Genomic DNA, 24,353 nt, shown 5'->3' on the forward strand with positions numbered 1-24,353 from the left:
TTATTAATTATTAGTGTGTAAACCTCTTTTTTAATATTACTTAAATAATGTTATGTTTTAATAGTCCTGGAGTGCATCCAAAAATGAGCTTCTAGCTAGAGAGTGGAGGTGAAATCACCATACTCTCTGTTTGTGATATACAATTTATCTAGCTCATTGGTTGCACCCTTTGCCAATCTAGGCATTATTGGACGCAAATCATTATTTCATATTATTACGTATTAGTGAGCACTATATTTTTTCTGTGTTTTTGTACTCTACAATTAAGTCTACACTATCAAGGATTTTTTTTTATAAGACTGGATGCAAAACAAATGTTATTTATACCGTTTATCTATAGTTCCAGTTGTTTTCTGAACATGCATCATGCTAAACTTAAGGGATTCCCATGCTAGGCTGAAGAGCGAAAACTGAGTGAGCTGTTAGGCTAACATGCTATCTGGACAAGGTGCTAAAATGTTAAATAACTAATAAGAAAAGGTTGCTGGAAGGAAGGAGGGATTGAAGTTTTTGGGCTGCAAGAGACAAAAGCAGACTGGAATTTACAAGTCAGATCCTGCAGCATGTAGCTTTGTTGACTTGAGATTGTTTTATGTCAAGTAAGAACACAGCATTCACAGTTAAATATATCCTTACTGCATCCTAAAATAATGAAAAAGTATTAAATAATACCTCATTATATAAAACTCCTCGTTTAGAACCATACAGATGTAGCAAGTGTTATTGCTCCCACTGGCACATTTCAGTGGGACATGTTGTATATTCCGCATTATTACTGCCATTGAATCCTATGGAAACTTTGATATTATGCGTTATCAGTAGGTAAAATAAAGCTTGCTGCAATTGTACTCTGGGAAAAACTTTCACTACGAATGCAAATTCTTTCGGGAACATAAAATAATCTAATGAATTCATACAGTATGTTGAAATGGCAGATTGGTTACTTGTTAACATACAACTCAGTCTTGCTGCAAATATATTTAATGGTATTTTATAATATTAGCAATTAATTTAAACGTGCCATCCCTCCTAGGATCAAAATGACCCAATGGCTAGGACACGTTCATGGGGTTTAAGGGCTTCTGAAACATGAGGGGTTTGATGTATTCTAGTTCTTTCCTTTTAGGTGACCTTAATGGGTGTTGAACGATTGAGGTCTCAGGCAAAGTCCACCTGTCTATCTCCCTTATATTTATCGGCCCTCTTAACAGAGACAGGATGGTCTCCCTGTCTGAGTGTGGTGGAAACAAACCCCATTCAGAATACCCCTTTCTTAATTTTCAAATAAAAATCAATGACATTTTTGTTTTAGGTGTGGCTACATTTGTGGTATATGGTTAGATTGTTTACAAAATGCTTTTTTTTTTAAATAGATAGAATATCTTCCTATCTGCTGCCAACTAGTTTGGAAAGACCGTAGTCTTTTTATTTAGGCTACAGTATCAAATTGTAAAATTCCAGCTTGTTTTTATCTCAAGGTTAGACACAGTAAAGTAGGTTATTTTAAGAAAACTGAAAGATATAGAGTAAACAGAATATTTTCACAGGGTTCCAGAGAGATTAGCAACAGAGGTTAGGATAAACCAGTACTCATTCCATCAGGGCGGGATCCATTTCAGATTTGTAGGGCGGCATTCAGAAAAGCAGAGAGGGTAGACCGCCATGCCTTGACTAAACTACTCATTAACTTTCTTACGCTGTCATCAGTAGCTGCCTTATCTATTTTCACCTCAGGCAGAAGACGTCCACCATGGATATTAGAAGCTGGGCCACCAATCAAAGACACCACGCCGTTACAATCCACCGTGCTATTTTTCACATTTCGCCGCAGGTTCGGGAAGATGCGAGATGATCGGCTGCCCTGGCTGTACCCACTGTTGTAGCTGTTCCTCCTGTCGTGGGACCGGACAGGGATAAAAAGGGAATCTCGTCTGCCTTCGCTCTCCTCCACTGTACTGTGTTCATCGTCTGCAAACTCATTTTCAGAGGCAGGGTCCCGGAAACGTCCTCTAAAGCTGAATATGCTACTCCGGCTGTTGTGTCTAGAGAGATATGGAGATCCTGGGATGCTGAGAAGAGACTGCAACAAAGAATTAAAAACAATATTTGACATTATTTCACATGACCAAAAACCAAACAGGACCACAACGTTTCGAGAAACCCAAAAAGCTGGTTAAGGATAATTCTCAAAACTCCACACAACCCCATGAAGTTATGAAGAGGAACCAATATTTGAAACCTATACAAGAACAATGCACAAATAGGATAAAGATAATATGCCCTTTTAATGCTATATTTATTTGTATTGTTATGTTCTGTCTATAGTAGGTTACTGTACATTGCTAAAAAATGGAAAAGGCTGTAATTACTGCAAATGTCCTATCATGTCACAGAGCAACGCTCCCAGGACATATTTGGAAACGAGGTCTTAATGTATTACTTCCTAATAAAACAAATTATAAATAAAATACATTTAAAACAGCAACCCTCCCTAACCTAATCACCTTTTTATCAGATTGGGAAGCAGGTGGTCATCTAAATTAGACTATGTTACATTCAGCTACGGGATCCACCCGGTCTTCAAAGTACTTTTCAGTGAACTTACTAGCATTACTTTTTGGGTTTTACAGCTCCCACCTCACATGGGACAAAAAGGAAGCTGCAAGAGGATGACGTTGCTGCTTCCTATTTGTGATGCAGGAGATTTAATCCACCATTTTGTTTCCCCAGGAGGGGACTGAATGCTAGTGCTTTGATAGCTAAGCATCTTGGGAATAGGAGTGTCTCCGAAGCTGAAAAATATTGTGTTCCAGCTCTGGGGACCCCTTCAGGTTCCCATTCTGTAAAAAAGAAAAACATTAAATGTGATGGGTAAAGACAAAACAAAAACACAAGGGGTATTACTGGACCATACTGCATCCCTGAGGCATATTCTGTCCCACAATGGAGCAGCCACTTTTCCTTTTGTTCCCAAATGACCCCTTATTCCCTCTATATCTCATAACCTTTTGTATCTGTTTGCTCTTATTTGTTCTTATTTGTTGTGTCACTCTGTTTATGTAATATAAATAACTCTGTACCCACATTGTACCACGCTATGGGGTATGTTGACGCTTGCAAATAAATGATGATAATAATAATAATAATTGCTGCTTTAACAGATTAGCACATTTATTAAGGAGACTGACGTTTAGCAATTGCTGTATTGTCTGAATAAAAATTGTTTGTATCTGTTAGTGGGACAACAGCCCTATACCAAAAGTCATTTATATTGTTCCAATACATTGTCAGTCTCTGTTTAGCTTCCAATGGACAAGTGATGACCTAGAAAATTCCCTGGAGATTCAAAATGAAAATAGTAATCATTTCCCTTAGATGAAATATGGTTTTTCTACCAAATCCCAAACATTGTGAAACAATATGTCCCACAGTAATGTGCACTAAAATTCCTTTAAATTGACACAATAAAATGCTTTGTAATAATTAATTTTTTTACCTTCTATCAATCGTATTTGGAAATAATGTGAGACAGTGGCTTAGACACCAATAGATGAAAGGTAATTCTGTCTATTCGCTTTTAGTTTGTAAGATTCAGTTTACAGGCCTAATCACCCGTTTCAAGATGTGCTAATTTGAGGTTATTCTACACGTAATGTTTATGCAACAGTTTTCAATCTTCTTTTGTAATATGCTGGAGAATGTGTTTATACACAGTACATAAACAATAAAAATATTGACAGTATATGCAATGTGATATATTTTCTTTAAAAAATATGTAAGTACAGGATCAAAGCAATTCTGGAGCAAAATTGGGGCATTTTCATGCATGAATGTAATTTACTCCAAAATTACTCTGAGCAATCCTCCAAGTGAGTGTCAATAGATTTAAAATAGAATTAGGGAGGAGTTTCAGCACACACATACTGTATTATTATATTCTGCACCAGATGTATGAAAAGTTTTTTCTAATGGAGCAGCGAGTTAAAACAAAACTTTCTCTGTGTTGATACACAAACACCAATATTAATGATTTCTGCCCATTTATGATAGTAATTATATAGGTAATCATGTATTTAATACTAACACAAATATTGTCTTGCCATCTTCTTCCTTTAAAGAACTAAAACTACAAAGACATAACATGCCATATCCAACTGTTTCAAACAATATTTTCAAAACATTATTGTATACGGTGTAGCCAGGACTTGTTCTTGGCTACCAGTCTGCCCTCCCTAGCAGCAAGTCCTGGTAAGAAAAGGCCTGTTAGGGCCCAGTCCTGGTAAGAAAAGGCCTGTTAGGGGTTGTCCCCTCTCATAGCAGCACCCTTGAGTGACAGGGGAGGAGGTGGAACTAGGCCTGTGTTCACCCAATCCTGGGTCAGACCTAGTGCCCTCCTCCTACTGTACTTATGGGGGTTGCCACCCAAATTTAGTTAGTGCTGCTCCCCACTTGAGAGGCAGGTCACAAACAGGGTGTCTGCATACTGGCCTTCCCTGGTCCACTTCGCCTAGGGGGAGAGTGAGTGTGTACCTTTCCCCCGACATTGCTAGAAGGTCCAGGAAGAAGGACTGCTGCGGGGGCCTTTGACCCATAGACCCATACTGTAGGGTCTCCGGGGAAGGAGAGGGGATTGTGTTCTACGTAGGAGATCACCTCCATACATCTGGAGCCTGCGGCAGATGGAGACGCTGTACCACTAGAGATCAGTGTCGGGTATGTACCTCAGAAGCATGTCCTGTGTCCCCACAAACATCGGCGGACAACTCAGCAATTTTGTGATCCTACAGGTAGCATGCACCAAACACCTAGTAACAAGGGAATCTCCCTGAGACCAGGGGAACCACCGTTACAACTGTATGCCGATTGATAAAAAGATTGGCCTTTATACAATTTAAAGCACAAAATGCTATATTAAGCTTATGCTTAAATTTGGTTCTAAAACTTCTACAAAGATTGCAACCATGTCAGTAAAGAATAAGTAAAGTTATACAGTAACTTGCATTAATTAGACTGGATGCAATTATATTTTCCTACATTTTGTAGAGATTCTTTACAAATAATTGATATGCAAATTATGTTTTGGATTAAATAGGATGAAATAAATGGATGTAGGCAGAAGCAATTTAAAAAGAAAAAGTACTATTCAAACCAGGTCCCATGGTTTCCTTCTCCACTACGGTCAATAACACTACTATCCACCCAGTCTCAGAAGCACGCTGCCTATGGGTTACATTAGACTTCTCCTTTTCCTTTGTCCCCACACAAACACTGTTACTAAACTGTGCTCTTTCTTCCTTCATAACATTACTAAAATACACCCCTTCTCTCCAGAACTGATGTGCAGCATTTTTTAATCTGGTCTCCCTGCCTCACGCCTCTCTCCATTAAAATCCATTCAAAACGCTGCTGCCCAAATCATCTCCTGCTCTTCTAAACGTATCTGCTTCTGATCTCCTGAACACACACTGCTGGCTTCCTATAAATTTCTTTATAATCTACTGTCTCACTGTCCCCTTCATCCATTTATTGCCCTGTCTGTTTATTTACCAATTCATTCCCTACAGTACATCCTTTGCCTTAGATTGCAATCTTGACTTTTACATCTGTGTTAAGCTCATGGAATCTTTGTAAATCAGTATTACTGATCTGAGGAAGAGCAGAAAACTCTAGAAAGCTCATCTTATAATATCAATTGTTAGTCCAAATAAAAAAAGGTATGTCCAAATAAAAAAGGTATCTCCTAATACTGAAGTACACAGTTACTCTGCACTATCGAAACTGGACTAACACTGCTATTTCTATTTAATTCGTATAAACTACAAATTTCTCCTAACTTTTAAGGTTCTTCACCTCCATACATCTCAGCTCTGATTTCTCGACCTGCCTGCTCAGACTCTGTGCTCGTGCCCCCCTTACCTAGAAACCGCGGGGGTCATGTGACATAATAGGAGACCCGCTGCGTTATTTGGCGCCATAATGACGTGTCACCCGAAGCCAAGGTAAGCTAGTTACAGAGGCTTCGCACACTCGCCAGCATTTAATTTAAAGCTTTGGGGAAGAGAATGGGGCCTCTGTAACCGCCGCACCCCCCCAAAAAAAATCTTGTGCCTCCCCAGTTTGCGCACCCGTCTTACGCTCTACCTAAGGCTCTTATCTCTGCACCCTTAACCTCTACAGCCCACTTCCATCTTCAACCTTTTCCCCTAATCTCTCCGTAACTATGGAACTCTCTTCCACTCAATATTCGGCAAGCACATTCACTTTCCACATTCAAAGCCCAGCTGAAAATTCACCTCTTCCAATCAGCTCATTAAACATTTTACACTTCTTAGGAAAAAAGAGTGGTGTGGTGCGCTCTAGACCAACTGTGCTTGACTATCACAGCTAGGTACTCAGTGTATTTAAAAAGAGTATATAGCTCTGAACATAAAAAAATGCAGCAAGTATGAAAGATGGCTCAAAAACATCAAGGATTTTAGATTTAAAGAAAAAATACCAGCGCAAAAAAAACATGTTCCAAAAGTAAAATGATTTATATAATCAATGAGTTAAGGAAAGCACAAATAAGTGCCACAGATAAACACTTAAAAAAACGTAGGCAATATAAAATTAGAACGATACAGAGTTACCAGAGGCTCCTTATGCTTTTTAAGTGTAACTGTTGAAAGGGCAACAAAATAGCAGTCCTATGATCAAGGAAATGCCGATAGGGAAGGCACCTGCTCTCAGCTCATCAGTGCAGGCAGCTCACGTCTAAGCAGTAAGCAATTTAGATCAGCTAGTCCACTCCACTAGTTACCGGATAGGGAATACACCCACTCCTGGTTGTTTGCTTTCAACTTGAACTGGTCAGGGAAAGCACCCGCTACCGGTATGATGTTCCCGGCGGTCACGCAGTGGAAAGTTCACATGCAGACAAAGTATTGCACCACTCTGCCTTGTCTTCTAAAGGGTTTAGTGCAAAAAAGCACCAAAAAAGCATCAATGGTAAACAAATACTTCATAGCAAAATATGAATGTAGAATAAAAAGGAATAAAAAAGCACACAATCTATTTTCTATCCTATATTCCTTTTTATTCTACATTCATATTACTTTGGGAACATGTTTTTTGCGCTGGTATTTTTTCTTTAAATGTTACGCCTCGGCTACGAACTCTAGATGCCCTTCTAATAATGCCCTTTCTACATCCAATGTGTCCAAGTCTCCCAACATAACACTGGATTGCTTGTAAGCGCTCGGCAGCAGGGTATTGTCCTTATGTTTGTATTTACCTGTCGCACGTATTCCCATTACTAGTAATGTACATTATTTGCCTCCTATTGTAATGGTTGCGTTATGGTTGGCACTATATGAATAAAATAATACATACTATTCAAAGATTAAATAAAATACACAGCATGTCAGCTGAGCATACCAGCCTTTGTAAAAATACCTGGTTCATGATTGAAAATTTGCGGCCCAGTCTATTGTCCGGGTACCAGAAACCTTTTCTCTTCACCCCATCTTCAGATTCGTACATCTTTTCATTATCTCCCTTCTCATCCCCTTCAGATAGTTCTTTCTGTTTCCGCTTCTTCCTGCGGTTCCTCCTTTCCTTCGCACTCTTTGAGCTCAGTTTGGAGAATTCTGAAGAGGTCTGAGACATCCTTGCATCTCCCTCTTCATCTTCTACAGCATCCTCAGTGACCGTGCCAGCGGAGGTGGCCAGTGCTGCAGCCTGGCACAAACAAAAAGCAATATGAATAGAGATCAGAAACCAATGCACTCACACCGTTTATGTATCTTGTATAGTTATGACAGTGGTGCTGGAATTCTGAATCAGGTATAATACAATTATGTTGAAACTCGGCCACGCAAACACGAATTTCCAACTTGGGATTCAAGAAAGCATTTTTTGTTGTTGCAGGTGACCGTGACAATGAGACCATGTTTTGTGGGCACAACCCCCTTGGTCAGGTGACAAATATTGTCCCACACAGGATGCGATACAGTGAGAATACCATAAACTAGAGACTTCTTCATTTTGTTGGCACCCTGTACATGGTGCCTATGTCACTCATTATGTATGAAGTGATGTTAATGTGACGTCATATTTTATTACCATATACAAACATTACAAAAACCTAATTGAGTATAACATATGAGTGTAAATTACTAAAGATACTGTATTATATATATATATATATATATATATATATATATATATATATTATATGGAAATCGGCAAATATCATGTAATTTACACTGTTTTGTACAGCTTAATTACATAGTAATTAAAAGGCACAAGCGAGGCCATCTTTCCCCTCTTTCATTTTTTATTACAGGGTTGAAGTAGGGGACCTCCGGAGCGGAACCTCATTCATTTCAGCTCTGGGGACCCCCAACTTCCAGAGATACTTACCTCTGAAGGGGGTGTCGGTATCGCCTGCAGTTTTCAGCTTCCTCAACACTTGGGCCAATCGGAAGCCACACTTAGTGACATCACGGTTTCCTATTGGCCCACAGGGCCCGGGAGCTTTGAAAATCAGCCATATAGTGAGGCTACCAGCACCCCCTATGGAGTATGAAATTAATGGGACTCAGCTCCAGAGACCCCCTGCTTCAATCCTGTATTAAAAATAAATTTAAAAAGCTTGGATTGCCTCTCGAGATATAGTGCTCTCTGGTGATATACAGTTTGACATGTTTATTTTAGTTCAATAAAACATACCATAATTCACAGGAATGGAATTGATATACTGGATAACATTTCATAAGAAAGTAATTTTTCTCTACATTGCATTGATATTAAACGTAGAGATGTACATACACTTCACAGGCGCAAGACTAATTTGCAAGTAAATGTATAATCTAAATTGTGAAATATCTATATTTTAGTGCCTAGGCTTAGGGCAAAAACTATATATAGCTACAGAAATGCATTAAAGTAGGGGGAAAGCACACACTTTGGTCACCAAATACCTGTAAATACTGAAGGGAGTCATGGAAAAAGGATGACAGGTGAGAATTGCCCTACTTGTGACACAAAAACACAAACACATTGAGTGCCATAGAAAAAAAACACCATCAGCTTTATTGTATCCGTCTTCTAATAAAGAAATTAGAAACACTGGTTTAAAGATGGTAATTTTTTTTTTTTTTTTTTTTTTTAAGAAATAGTGCTATTTTTCGTAAACTCAAATCTGACCTGGGCATCCTCCTGCATTTTTTTTAGCTGCTCGAGCATTGCCTTGAATTCATGCTCCTTCCGCTCTGCCTCCTCCAATGTTGCTTGATTTTGCTCTTCATACGCCATTGCTACTACAGCCAGAATTAAATTCACTAGGTAAAATGACCCCACAAAGATAACCAAGATAAAGAAGAGCATGTATGTTTTTCCAGAAGCACGCAAGATCTAAAAAATACAAACACAGGACAAATTATGGATTATTGGTGAACTGGACTAGAAATACATATTTAGGATTCCTGTAGTAATACAATCATAATATTTCTTACTTATGCTTACCAGGCACTCTGCTAAGAGCATTATGCGTTTTGTCTTTGAAGCCCAGGTGAAATGGAAAACCCATCTTATGATTCAAAAGGAAAATTAAATAGAAAAAAAGTTTCATATTTTGAGGAGTGCTTCAATTGTAAATTAAAGGTTGCCAGGTGTCCGGTTTTGAACCGGACAGCCCGGTATTTTGCCCCTGCGTCCGGTATAAATGAAAGGTAATACTGGACATGTAAGTGTCCGATATTTCTCTCCTAACGTACGGTGGCTGCGGTGGGGGTCGGTGGCCGGTCAGAGCAGTTGCTGCTGGCCCCAGCTCTCCCCGCTGCAGGCTTCTCCCTCAGTAACTGTCCCACGCTGTGGTGAATGATGCCGATGTCTGTGCCGGAAGTCAGGCCCCCCCATCCCCCTGCAGCCACCGGCCCCAACCTGAAACCATCCCCAAGGTAAGTCTGAATGTTAAATGTATTGGTTGGGGGGGAGGAAGTGGGTGTGTATTTGTATATGTATTGGGGGGGGTGTATTTTTTTTTAAATATGTATTGGGGGGGAGGGGGTCACATCTTTTACTATTGAGTCCATTATTTTTGGTGAAGCCATCTGGCAACTTTAATTGTAATATTTTGTGGGTGATTCCCACACCCACAAAACCACTTCTAGTGTAAGGTTAGTTTCTGGTAGTCTATAAATGGCTCACAACCATATGAATTTGATTCAAAAACATTAATTGGAGGTATATCATTAATATTATTCTACTTACAGTATAATACATATGTTGGTGGGATTTTAGTGACTGCTCCCTGTACGAATGTACAGTATACAATAACTTGATCAAGAATGCAATTATTAGAAAATGTGTGTTTTGTAACAATTACATTTTAGATAAATTATTAACAAGGTGTATATCTGTTTGCAACTACTTTCATTTTTTACCTTTTATGCAAGCTGCTTTAACTGTCTTCTCTTGTATTTGTTTCATTTATATATTCACACTTGAATACATCCAAGTCTAGAGTACTTGTCTAGGGATTGTGCATTAGTGTAACAAAGTTTTTATTCTGTATTTCAGTAAGCAGACAGAAATATTATGGAGTTAAGTGGTATCAGAAAAAGTAAGTGGAGTGATCATATTTTAGCAAAGTTCTGAAAAACAAGTGCTTTCAACAGAACATAGTTGAGCATAAAGTACTACTATTTCTTCAACGAGCATATTCATTATAGATCAGTGAAAGGAAGTTGGTAAAATAGTTCAAAATGAACAGATAAAAGTCATAAGTATACTTACCAACTGGTACAAGTTTTCCCAATAATCCTGAGTCATAAGGCGAAATAAGGCCAAAAAAGCCCAGCTAAATGAGTCAAAACTGGTATAGCCATAGTTTGGATTCCTGCCTGCTTTCATACACGTGTATCCTTCTGGGCATACACTGAAAAAAATAAACATACACACATGAATACTTCATGTCCACGTAAAAGTCTTCATTCCTATACTTGTTACATCAACATACTAATGCATGTTTCAAACACCTGGAAACAGGTCACAATCAGCTTATATATCTTTGGGAGAAACTCGCCTGATGGTGAAAGAGTATAAACCTTACATCACAACAGGATTTATTTAGAGTAGACAGGTGTTAATACCAGTACATGCTGTAATAAACCGTTAAAAAAAAAAAAGGAGAAAAAAAATTGTATTTACGGTCATTTTCTTTTCCTTTGTAGTTATCCATGGCAGTGTATACCAAAGGGTTAAATCTCACCTTCTAGCTGGGATGATAGAAACATTCTACCTGTAGGATGTTCCATAAATAGCCACACACCTCTACACCACATGTAATCTTGTAGTTCTTAAGTGAAAAGATATAAATATATCCGTTAATACGTCCTAACACCCAGGTTTGGAAATTGGGGCACACTGCCATGGGAAAACAACCTAGGAAAAGAAAATTACTGTAAGACAGTAAATACAAGTTTCTATTTTCCTTGGCATATCCAACACAGTGGGCACCAAATAGAAGTGCCCAAGCAGTACCAAGCATGGAGGGTTTTAAAATAAGGAAATAAACCCCATGACACTGATGCAGCTTACATTTTCAACTGCTGGGAGTACCTTTCGACGAAAGCATGCGTCTGCTTGAAAGGGTTGAAATAAAGGCCAGAATCTCCAACCTCCATCTTGTCATAAAACACCAGTCTGCTTGAACTTTTCCCCACGTAAAATGAATATATGTAAGCAGAAAGAAGACCTTCAGACAGGCAGAGCTGTTTTGATGGCCAGAAACCAGTACTGTGTTTCCCTTAGAATCGGCTTACCCGCAAGTTTTGTTTACAGGAGCCAAGGCAAAATGGAAAATCCCTAGCTAAATTCTGTAAATTGTTTTTTGACTTATAAATCTGCTTCCATATTTATATTTTCTGGGATATATATTGCTGTTATGTCTTCAAATTGATTACCTGCCTACCTAAAGATAGGAGAGATGTCTAAATAAAACCAGACTTCTCGTTAACGCTTTTTTTTGTTATGTACTGTATGTTACAGGTCATCAGATTGTCTGATCATATTTTTAAACGTCTTCCCTAAATCTGTGAGGAGAATAACATCATTGCTCACATTACTGCTCTAAAATTGCAAAGATATTTGCTGGGGTCCCTAGATGTTTTATGACCTATTTTCCTTAGGCTTCTGTATATGAGAAACGAGTTGAGCACCACAGCCTGTACTATTTGCCTCTGTGGGGAGCAAAATCAAATTCTGATCTCTCAGAACAGTCTAGTTTTAAATGTTCATCTTGTTCCCACCATACCAGAGAATCTTTTACATGCCCTGAAAGCTAAATGTTGTAAAGATGATCACTTCTTTGTTTGTCCCATTGTTGTATAAAATGTATTTGGAACAATCTCATACCCAACCTTGCCCATTTGACGACTTAAATGGTAGATGACAGGATTCCTATTAGCTTCATACAATGTAGAGTCTGCAGCTTAGCTTTGTTTCTGATGGCCTTTATCCTGTGTATCAGGATTTCTCTGCTGTGGCAGGGGAAGTAACATGTTGAACTACATACCCAAGAACCTTAGATCTTGTGATGGAACAAGGTGACTTGATTTTGGTCACTAGCTGTTTGTGGAGTGCTAAGAATACCGTTACTTTTGCAAGGGGTAGAAGAAGAGGTCTGTCATTATGCAGATTTCGTCAAGATAGTGGAATATTTGAATACCTTCTTTCTGTAACTAAAGTTACCAAGACTTTTGTGAAGGTCCTTGGTGATGTTGCAAGACTAAACCGAAGCGCTGTGAATTAATAATGGGATTGATCCACAGCGAATCTGCAATGTAAGTGATGACTGCTATCGGGATATGAATGTAGGTGCCTGAGGTCTACCAACACCATCCAAACTTCTTGATTTACTGCCGTGTTTATTGGTCTCAGTGATTCCATCTTGAATTTTCTTATCTTGAGAAATCTGTTCATCTTTTTGATATCTAAAATCTCTCTTAATGGCCAGTTATTTTTTGTACCATACACCTTACAGAATAGAATCCCAAAAACCTTTGGTGTAACGAAACTGGCTTGATTACTTTGTCCCTTAAATTCATTATGATTTTATTAAAAGTAAAGCAGCCTTCTTGTTCATTGGTGCTCTGGACATCAAGAAACTGCTTTTTCCGGGTAACTTTCTGAACTACAAAAAGTATTCTGTGTACCAGAAATCTGAAATTGATGGGAGTCCAAGAGTTTCAGAAATAGCGCATTCTAATGCCGACAGAAGACTGTGGGACCTCATCTCATGTGAATCTGCCAGGGCTCGTGAACAGGGTACCATAATCTCTTGGATCACGAAAAAGGTTGCTCTGGTACCCTCTCCAGGATGATGGCTGTGAATATCATCTTCCAGGTCTGTAAGTGGTCATATCTCTTAAAGTCAACCTGTCACTCTGCATGTGTACAACTGGTAAACTTTCTCAATCTTCTTTATTGGGGTTGCAAAATACTTACTCCAACCCCCCACCCCCCTAAAGCTTTTTCTATGATGGTATCCAACCTTCTTTCGAACAGTGACCTTTGTAAGGATTCTGCTCGATTCGTGCTGGGTTTTCACTACAGTACAACGTTCTACCATTTGCAGCTCCTGTTGGTCTTTGCAGTTACGTCTTACCCTCTTGCCTGTTTTGATTTCCTGTTGCTGACCCCGGACCATGACCCCGACCTCGCTGCCTTCCGCCTACCCTGACCTCTGCCTGTCCCCTGGACTTTGCAACTCTGCCGCCAGCCCTGACCCCTGCTTCCTTACCAACTACAGATACTCTTACAGGACTCTGTACCTGGGCTGTAGTCAGTTTATTTGCATCCCTACCTCAGCCCTGCAGGTCCGCTTCCTGATTTGAGACGAGCACCATCACGACCTTCAAACAAAAGAACACGCAAATTATTCTTGGAGGCTTAATCTGATAACCAAGATTAAAGCAAGACCAGACGCATGGCGGCCACAGAAATGGCCATTGTCTCTAAAGATGCTTCAGAGATAAACTTCATTTCTGACCGGGCTGGAATGATGGACGACGTCTTTACTCCTTTCTCAAGAGCCTCTTCTATGTTGAAAATCCATAATTTCATACCTCTGCACACGTATGTTAGGGTGAATGCTGGTCTGCAAATGCTTCTGCTGCTTTGAATGACTTTGAGAGCGCTTTCCATGCGCCCATCCATCACATCACTAAAAGCAGAGTCATCGACCAGCAGTGTTAATCTCCTAGTGAACCTAGAAATAGCACAGTTCATCTTTGTCGGGTAATCGCAGGCTTCCTCATTCCGACTTCTTGACGTGATGAGACCACACTAACAACCATCTCTTTCTTGAAATCCATTTCTTAGGTTCCATTTGTGGGCTTGAGTCATTGAATGCCAACATTTTCCAGACGTAATGAGCGGATCCACCAGCTACAGATCAAAGGCTGACGTTTCTTCAACCATGTTGCCTTCCGACGACTCGAGATCAGCCTCCATTAATCTGAATTTTTCTACCTTACTCTTCAGATGACAATACCAATGGTCTATCAAGACAGGTTTGAAACCATGAGCTCATATAACATTTGCCTCTGAACTGAGGCTGCTTTAATACCCTGAGACACCACCTCCTTGATCCATTATAGAAAATCAGATGTGTTCCATTGGTTCCTTAGCAGCCTCTTTTAGTCAATCTTCGCATACCTTTTTATTTTCTAGGGCAGGCTTGTCACAAGCTGAACATTTTATTTTTTCTTGTACTTTTTTATTTTATTTGTGGCAGGCTCCGTGAAAGATCTGGAAGCCCCTTCATTGTGAGGATTGGGGAGTGATCACAGGGCCACACTAATTGAGTAAAGTGAAAAAGTATATTATAATAATGGTAATTGTAAATGTGGGTGCAAACTGTGAACTGATAAGTGAATCAGGCAAAAAGAGGGGGAAGGGGAACACAAAATGAATGAGTCCCCTAAAGAATTCACTAACTGCACACCTACATAATGTAAAATCTAACTTTTAATAAATTTACTTAAAACATATATTACCAAACGTAGTGTACTATGTGTTTAAAAAATGAATTAAATGTACAATAACGTGCAACCCTGTCAATAAATGTATGATTGTACAAACCCAAATGCAATATTTCTTGGGTTTGACAGGACAGTGGATGCTGAAAGTCAGGGTATTAACCCTTCTGGAGTTTATATGCAGACTGTAGGTAACCGTATCCTACTCAGTGAGCCTTTAACTGGTCAAAGACACAGCAATCCTGCAATGATATATATAGCAGCGAACACCTATGATTGTATTAAATGCATATGCTTGAGAAGTGACGCTGACACAGGCGCAATCAATCGACAATAACCCTCAGTATAGTTGAGCTGGGACTCACAGTACCATTGACATAGGGTTACCCAGCAGAGAGGCTCAGATTGTGCATATATCATGTATTGTATGTAGCAGGGAGGCAGACTCACTGCCTGTTGTTATATTTATCCAGCTAATGCCGTCTGCATAAATAAAGCCAGGAGACTTAAAGGCACTACATTAAAACAGCTCCAAGTAGGAGACTGACACAACTGCGCGTCCAACACGCGTTTCCCTCCAGCAAAGGAGCTTCTTCAGGGACAAATTATTATTGTTATATGATAATTTGTCCCTGAAGAAGCTCCTTTGCTGGAGGGAAACGCGTGTTGGACGCGCAGTTGTGTCAGTCTCCTACTTGGAGCGGTTTTAATGTAGTGCCTTTAAGTCTCCTGGCTTTATTTATGCAGACGGCATTAGCTGGATAAATATAACAACAGGCAGTGAGTCTGCCTCCCTGCTACATACAATACATGATATATGCACAATCTGAGCCTCTCTGCTGGGTAACCCTATGTCAATGGTACTGTGAGTCCAAGCTCAACTATACTGAGGGTTATTGTCGATTGATTGCGCCTGTGTCAGCGTCACTTCTCAAGCATATGCATTTAATACAATCATAGGTGTTCGCTGCTATATATATCATTGCAGGATTGCTGTGTCTTTGACCAGTTAAAGGCTCACTGAGTAGGATACGGTTACCTACAGTCTGCATATAAACTCCAGAGGGGTTAATACCCTGACTTTCAGCATCCACTGTCCTGTCAAACCCAAGAAATATTGCATTTGGGTTTGTACAATCATACATTTATTGACAGGGTTGCACGTTATTGTACATTTAATTCATTTTTTAAACACATAGTACACTACGTTTGGTAATATATGTTTTAAGTAAATTTATTAAAAGTTAGATTTTACATTATGTAGGTGTGCAGTTAGTGAATTCTTTAGGGGACTCATTCATTTTGTGTTCCCCTTCCCCCTCTTTTTGCCTGAGCCCCTTCATTGTGTTGCATACACATCCCCTTGAAAAAGACCTCTTTCTGGGGTCGAAACGTCGGTTATCTGTGATGCTGTTTAAGCTAATATAACCTTTTGTCATCTTCCTACTGTGTGCTGTCTCTACTTTATCAGTCCTCGGATGGTAACGTATATTCTTTCTATTTATTTTTAAGGGACAAGCACAAGGCCTTATTATCTTTACTATGAGTGCTGATTCTTGCCTCTCTCTCTATAATATAATATATATTAGCTTATATGAGCTTAGAAAGGCAGAAAAAAAGACTACATGTAGAGCAGAGGTATCTGTATGTATGGGACCTCCTACTGGTAGAATTTGTTTCTGTCCTATACCAGCTAGAAGGTGGGACTTAACCCTATGGTTAAGCATACAGCAAAACTTATCCTGGTGAGCATACAGCAAAACATATAGCTTCTGGTGTAAAGAGCTGTAGGAACAAAGCAATCTGCAATCTAAGGTCACAGCAATGTGTAACGGGCCCCTCTAGCAGTACAGAGAGCCTACAATGTACTCTATTAAACGTTATATTATCACAGATTTCCCGAGAAGCAGATTTATTGCACAGGATAGGTTAAAGGAATCATAGCCTAGCCTGTATGATAACTGTGCTCTTCTCCAAGACAACTGTAATAATATAAGATTTTCCTTCTATAGAACAGTATAATTTATACAAAAGTATAGGATATAGGCAGCACTCAAAGGATTAGTGAATCTATGCAAAAGAGCAATGGTTGTGCAGTGGGAACAAGAGAGGGACCCTAAACCCTCAAAAATATCTACACAAAAATCCAACTGGGTTCCCAGTACTCATAGGTAAATAATGAATACGTGTTATTTGGATATTTACATATATGGACATATTTTTTTTTTATCAATTTATGTCTCTGGGGGAAAAAAACAAAATATTTTTTCAGGGAAGAAGGTGAAAGTTGGATACTGCTGGATCCATCAGTATTTACGTTCTGAGTGTTATTTTGTGAGTTATATGCATGGTTCCTCAGTGCCTGTTGGAATGGCTATTGGTTCCGGCAGTGCCTGTGGGAATGGCCATTGGTTCCGGCAGTGCCTGTGGGAATGGCCATTGGTTCCGACATTGCCTGTGGGAATGGCCATTGGTTCCGGCAGTGCCTGTGGGAATGGCCATTGGTTCCGGCAGTGCCTGTGGGAATGGCCATTGGTTCCGGCAGTGCCTGTGGGAATGGCCATTAGTTCCGGTAGTGCCTGTGGGAATGGCCATTGGTTCTGGCAGTGCCTGTGGGAATGGCCATCCATTCCAGCAGTGCCAGTTGTTAATGGTGCATGGTTCCAGCAGTGCCTGTGGTAATGGCGCATGATTTCAGCAGTGCCAGAGGGAATTTAGCATAGATTACATTATATGACAACTGCTTTTGGTCACAACTATTTCCTAGTATTTCCTGAGCAGTTCGCTTCAATTTAGCACTGACAGCAGTGCAAATTCAGTTTTTTTCCAAAAGGCATCTCAAACAGAAAAGCAGATCTTGGAGCAAATCAAAACAACGTGGTTAAAGCTTAGGCTCTTTGGGTGACAATACTGGAACAGTGGGATCAAGACAGGATTTTAAGTCTTGGGGTTTTTCCCCACATATAGTATAATATATATTTTTATATAGCAATGACGGTGTACGCAGTGTTTTAAATAAAATTGTGCAGGCACAATGTGTCCGTCCCAGTAGAGCTTACAATCTAACTTTGGTGCCTGAGGCACGTGGAGATTGGGTGACTAGCCCAATGTCACAAAGAGCTGACACTGGGCAGTGACATTACCACTGAACTAGCCTATTATGCATAAGTAGGGCATCTACTGCTCTTTGATTATTTGCTCATTGTATTGTGCCACAGAATAATATGGCGACTCATGATCATCAATAAGATCTTTACCATCAATAGCATGAATAAAGAACGACCAATGAGAGAGATGGCAAGCTCTATGTGTTGACTAAACACAAAATAAATATGACATAGAAGGCAGACACTTTTCACATTTAGAAAAAGATAGTCAGAAAATAAATTGCTTACCCTGCATCTGAGCCGTTACCACAAAGTATTGGGTCAATGGCCCCATGGACTTTGTAAAAGTTTGCTGAAAAATTTGGAGAAAATACATTTTTTATTGAATAAAATATATTCATATATTACAGTTTTAAGAATAGGTTAAACTAGCTATGGTTTAGTATTCTATTTCACTGATCATTTCACTTTTTAGGCAAATAGAAAACTCCACCATTTATAAAACATTTGTTGCATCCTGTGAATAGCTGGTATGCACGGTCAAGGACATTTCAAGTATACAATCCATTCAACTATATCATTAGCTATCTAACAATTTCTATTCATTTTATCACAATGGTTTCATAATTTAACAAATGTTAAGTGTACAAAAAGTGTGATTATGGCTGGATGTTTTTCAAATGTAGGTCTACAAGTCAAGTCCATAGAGCAGAAAAACAAACAGATTGTGTTGTTCTTTTGTTATGACTGAGTAAGAGAAACTACATTTTAAAAAGGAGGATAAATCTTCAAACTGTTGAAAATATAGGGTATTATTACAAAAAAAGTTTGTTTTTTTTGCGAAGAAAACTGGGATTCCAAATGTTTTGCTGTGAAAAATATACTGGTCATCCAGTTATGTTCAATCATATTTGCTACACAGCAAAATATTCAAACTACAAACTCACTGTGAGAATGTGGAGCCAAATGTACATATGGTTCCAATGCATACACTTATGGAATCTCACATTGGTGTATGTTGTATACAAACACACACTTAAAATATTCATGGATATGCACATACAGCAAGTTATTTGAAGATCACCACATTACATGTAAATTATACATACTTTCATTGCTGATGTATTCAACAAAGTCAAAACCTCTGCTGCCATTGGATAAGTACGTCTCTTCCATATCAATTGGCCAAACAACACACTTGCGTCTCAGATGGCCCATAAAAAGCTGTAGACCGATTAAAGCAAAGACACTGAGGCAAAACACTGTCAAAATCATTACATCTGCCAGTTTCTTCACAGACTGAATTAGGGCACCCACAATAGTCTTCAGACCTGTGGAAAAAAGGAAACTAAATAATTTCAAAATCAAAGATTTGCCACTTTTTATGGAATCCATTTCCATAATCTAACACCACTGCAGTCCGAGTCATAACCAGTGTTGTCTTTTGAAAACAAACCAATGTGCATGAGGAAACTGTTGTATTGAGGAAGTTTTGACATTCGTTTTACAAAATAAAAATAAAAACATGAAACGGGGATGCAATGTGACAATATTGTTTTTTCTATTATACTTTTGAAGGGAATCGTTAAAGGGAATGTGTATGTGACCATATTTGTTTTTTTGCCATTTTGAAAGGGTTACACACTTGGTCCAGCCTCAAAATTTAAATGAAACCTAGGACTATTGCTTCTGATATTTTTAGGGTAGATTGTGGACCAAAATGTCCTCTTTAAATTGCATGTAAGCAAATTGCCACAATTAATAAAGTCAGAGCTTATTATAAATTGGGTGCCGAGGCAGAAAGAGAAAGTAACTTGCCGAAGGTAACACTTGATACCAGGATTTGAACCGAGCTCTCCTGCTGCAAAGTCAGTGTCACTGTTTTTCAGCCCAGAAAAGGAGTGGCTCAGTTAGGTACTGACTCTGAAAACAATGACACAGATGATACATACAACACTTGTACTGTATGCCACTTCACTGTTATAGTTACATAATAGATGAGGTTGAAAAAAGACATCGTCCATGAAGTTCAACCTATGCTAAATTTAGACGACAGACACTAATCCTATATTTGTATTTACAGTATTTTGATCAGGAGGAAGGCAGACAGACACACTGTGAGATACAGAAAGTGTCAAAGAAAAGAGAGACATGATAAAGCAAAGAGAGGGGGGTCAGCAAGAGTGCAAGAAATAGTGACAGAGAGCCCATGTCCAAACCCTGGTCATCTTGCTTGTCTACCAAATACAGAATGGGGGGTCCCAACCAACAGCTTTTGGGGGCCAAATGTAAAAAATATGAGAACCACAATACTAATGATTAAGAAAAGTTCTAACATTGTTGGGGGGTTGAGCACAAGAGCTGTGAAACCCTGAAGCACATTCAGATGAATTGGCTACAATGACGAGTATGGACGCAACATGCTGTAGTATTAAACAATATTTGAGGTAAAATAAATGTTAACGAATGGTAATGGAAATAAAGAGAAAACTTCCTGTACTGTAAGTGTATGAGTAGTCTAATATGCAAGAAATGAATAGATACGTTTTAAATTCAGAAATATGTGAAAATAGGGATGAGCATTGTACTGTAGGGCAAATGTCAGTTTTTATTCATGGGCAGAAGATAATTAAGCTTTGTAAAATTATTAAGCTTTGTAAATTAATTATTTTTTATGTTAAAATATATATTCTTCTGACTATTATTAGCTTTTAGGTGGGACAATAAACACAAATTCATGAAATATATTCCAGGGCGTTAAATTATTTTTCTCAAATTACCTACCAGTTTACTGTATGTCAGGCCAGTGTACAATTGTGTCTTCTACAAGCTTTAATTTGATCTCCCAAAATTAAAAGGATATACGACTAGTAATCTGCATCTTTCAGTTATATAGTTTACTTATTAAAGCAAATTAAAAAAAAATAAAACAAATGAAACCATTAAGCTGGATCATCAATCACACATACGCCCACACGCACTTTATTGTATCACCCAACACACAAGTTTGCCTAAGAATTGGAGAGGCCTTTTCTGCGAAAGTGTTTGAGGCTGCAGAACAGGTAGTGGTGCTGCCGAATCCAACATGAACCCTGACTCCAGGTAGCTTCATTGGCAAGACATGAGCAGGTGGTACTTTAGCAAATCAGCTTACCCTGCATGTTGCCGTAACCGGCCTGTCATTGGCAAATGGCTGCTATTCCACACCCTGATATACATTAACTTTATTACTTTAACAAACACTTAAAAAAAAAAAAAACTAAACAAAGCACTTTTTTTTAACTAAAAAAATCTGTTCTATTGGGGTAGTATTATTGTATGTTAACCTTTTCTACTGTACTATTAAATATAGCAGGTACTGTATACAGTATGTGACATTTATGTGATACGCAAATAATGATACTTTTAAAATACAAAAATAGAGAATAACCATAAATTAATTAGTATGAAATATTGACCAATGTGACTAAGAAGTAGGAAACTGATTAGATATATGTTCAATAGGAAGTGTGCTCTGGTATATATTGCCCTGATTAGAATAGTGTTAAGTGCATGTTGAGAGGCGCTTCAAAGTTAGTGAGTCACATCATAAAGAGTTCTTGTTTACCCATATGTCACAATCACAGCAAAATAGTAAAAACATGTCATAGCACCTGATCCCATGCAATGATCAGTCATCACATAAATAAGTAAATTCATTCATGAGTGGGATCCAAACTGGGGTCGAAATATTTCCATGCAGTTCATTTAAACTCCAAGGCTGAGCAAACATATTTCAATTCTTAAATTGGTATCATCTGCAAAATGTCCTTAAATAAAAAGTAATTAATCTAAAAATGTTGATTTTTTTTTAAACAGAAAAATAAGCCTTAAAGTGTTCATTGTGCCATGCATGTGAACATTTGGAAATAAAATCAATGCCATCATTTTAAATTTAGAAAAAAATGCCTTCATTGTCAATAAACAAGCTGCTCTATTTTTCCAGCACACACCAGTTGCCATACAAATAAAATACATTCATTATAAGACCTGTGCTAATACTGTACTGTGCGTGGAAGAGCCTATAGCACATAGCTTTAAAATTGATCATATGCAAAAGAAGAATTCAGTGGACGTACATGGTCATTTTTATCTAATTTTAGTTCGAATCCTATACTCATCTCTAACCCCAAGCCTCATTTTTGTTTATGCACAATAAGTAGAACTAGCACTTACATTATGTGTAATCTTTTTTAGCTACGATCAGCATAACCTGTGATCAATTCAATCCCAAATCTATATTTAGACAATAAGTAGTAACCCACTTTGCTTATTTTACACTTTGTCTACCAACTCGTTGCTTGGAATTTCAGAAGGACTTGTTAAGTGGACTACAGATATAGTTCGGTTTATCATATTCTGTTAAAATGAAATATATTTTAAAATAGTTTTCCGTCATTGTACCTAACAAAGTAATCCCTGTGATCTCCTCTACCTTCCATGCAGTCCAATCATGATGTCCATCGATGGAAAGCTCTTCACGACAGGATAATTGTCGAATATTCTCCTTTCTAAAATTTGGACCCCGCAATTTTGGAAACATTTTTTTTTCTCTAGATATCATGCTCTAAATTGCCTACAACCCCCCCCCCCCCCCCCCACATGCTCCTAAAGTATGATACATTGAATTAAAGTATAGAGTCATTTTCATTGAAATTGGCGAATGCTTCAATTTACAAAGTTTGAACCGCGAAATATCAGGAAATCAATTTTTCGACAACCTTTTTACTATCCAGCCAGGTTATAGAAAGCATGGACCTACTAAGAATATTTTTCTACAAACTCTACAGGGCATACATCTGAAATTCATTTCACTGGCATCACGTGTTACATTTCACACACGTGCATGTGAGGTGCTAGTAGCATCATAATATATTAACTGGAAATGCCTTGCTGTGGGGATTGCTGTTTGGACTAGCGTCATCTACTGTACAAAATCTTCAACATGGGCTGAAATGGCAAATCTCATGAAGCAGCACCTCATCAAATCAAATACTGACTTACCTTATACGTACATTTCCAACAGCAAGTATCAATTTAAATGTAGCTTTTCCCCCCACTCAAATGTAAAAAGCAGATCTTTAGTACAGGTGGTGTGCTGGAAACATGCCAAGAGCAAGCACTACAAGCAGTGCAAGATTTTCATATGCAATCTTGGGTTCTAGCATGTGTTAGAGATTATTCATTTAATTGAAAAGTTGTCTGATCATTCAATGTAATAAAAGCAGGTGGTCTATTCAGAGCATCATGCAAAAAATGTGCGTCCAAACTTTAGGCTTGGCAGTCTTGTAATAGCTATTCTTGCGGCAATTTTTTTTTTTTTGGAATGCTAAAATAGGCACCAGCAACCTATACTACACACAATACTACTAGGATCAAATGGCTGTATTTAAGGGATTCCTCAACGTGTTTGGAAAGCCATGTTATCTCTTGTACGTATTAATTAGAAGAGGCATGGCATGTGAACCAAGCAAGTTTTAGATCAAATCCAATGATTTTAGAATATGTAAATTTACAGGAGTAGTTCTCCCTTGGGTATTGTTATTCAAAGGTGGCTATGTGTATTTCAATACTCTACTTCATTAAACCATATCAATCTTAATATAATAAACTATTTATTTCCACTGTTCTCTATTATACAATGATGCTGTGTGCATCACCTTTGTAGTGGAAACCACACCTTCACCTTTGATTATGCACACATTGGAAATGCAGACTGCGAAGCCTGTCAAAAATGTATCTGCACCATTTTTGTATTTTTGAAAGACATCAAACAGTATGTTGAGATAAAGGATCAGCCTTAGTGTTTAAACTGTTTCTCACCTGGAATGACAGAGATAGTTTTCAAAGCTCGGAGAACTCTGAATGTTCTCAGCGCTGAGACATTCCCAAGGTCCACAAACTCTGTCACATATCTGCAATAAGGGAGGTCACACACAAACACAATGACAAAACACAAAACAACAACTACAACAGGAAGTACGTCACAGCGCCTACCCAACACCTAACATCAACTGCAGGCCACCTTACCTGGGATTACAGAAATAGTTTTCAAAGCTCTCAGTACTCTGAAAGTGCGCAGAGCTGAAACATTGCCTAGGTTTACAAACTCTGTTATATACCTGCAGAATCAAATCAGAATTACTTGTAATGGTGTGGATGGTTTAGGAAGGATAAAGCA

The 24,353-nt window shown here is 38.5% G+C and overlaps 1 protein-coding gene across 5 annotated transcripts in view; it reads right to left on the reverse strand.

The window, feature by feature from the left end:
- SCN8A (sodium voltage-gated channel alpha subunit 8) overlaps positions 1-24,353 on the reverse strand; it is a 165,207-nt gene that overhangs the window by 73,975 nt on the left and 66,879 nt on the right. For 3 of the 5 annotated variants that reach the window (XM_075591650.1, XM_075591645.1, XM_075591646.1), the window contains exons 6-12: positions 23,996-24,087; positions 19,243-19,464; positions 18,422-18,485; positions 10,780-10,921; positions 9,190-9,396; positions 7,435-7,719; positions 1,730-2,080 (exon numbers count right to left, since the gene is read on the reverse strand). In XM_075591650.1, coding sequence (XP_075447765.1) covers positions 1,730-2,080; positions 7,435-7,719; positions 9,190-9,396; positions 10,780-10,921; positions 18,422-18,485; positions 19,243-19,464; positions 23,996-24,087 — 1,363 coding nt within the window. Of the gene's footprint in view, positions 1-1,729; positions 2,081-7,434; positions 7,720-9,189; positions 9,397-10,779; positions 10,922-18,421; positions 18,486-19,242; positions 19,465-23,995; positions 24,088-24,202; positions 24,295-24,353 lie in introns of all 5 variants that reach the window. The other 2 variants (XM_075591649.1, XM_075591648.1) reach the window with 1 other exon arrangement.

Source organism: Ascaphus truei, chromosome 3 (genome assembly GCF_040206685.1).
Source record: "Ascaphus truei isolate aAscTru1 chromosome 3, aAscTru1.hap1, whole genome shotgun sequence".
Classification (NCBI taxonomy): Eukaryota; Metazoa; Chordata; class Amphibia; order Anura; family Ascaphidae; genus Ascaphus; species Ascaphus truei.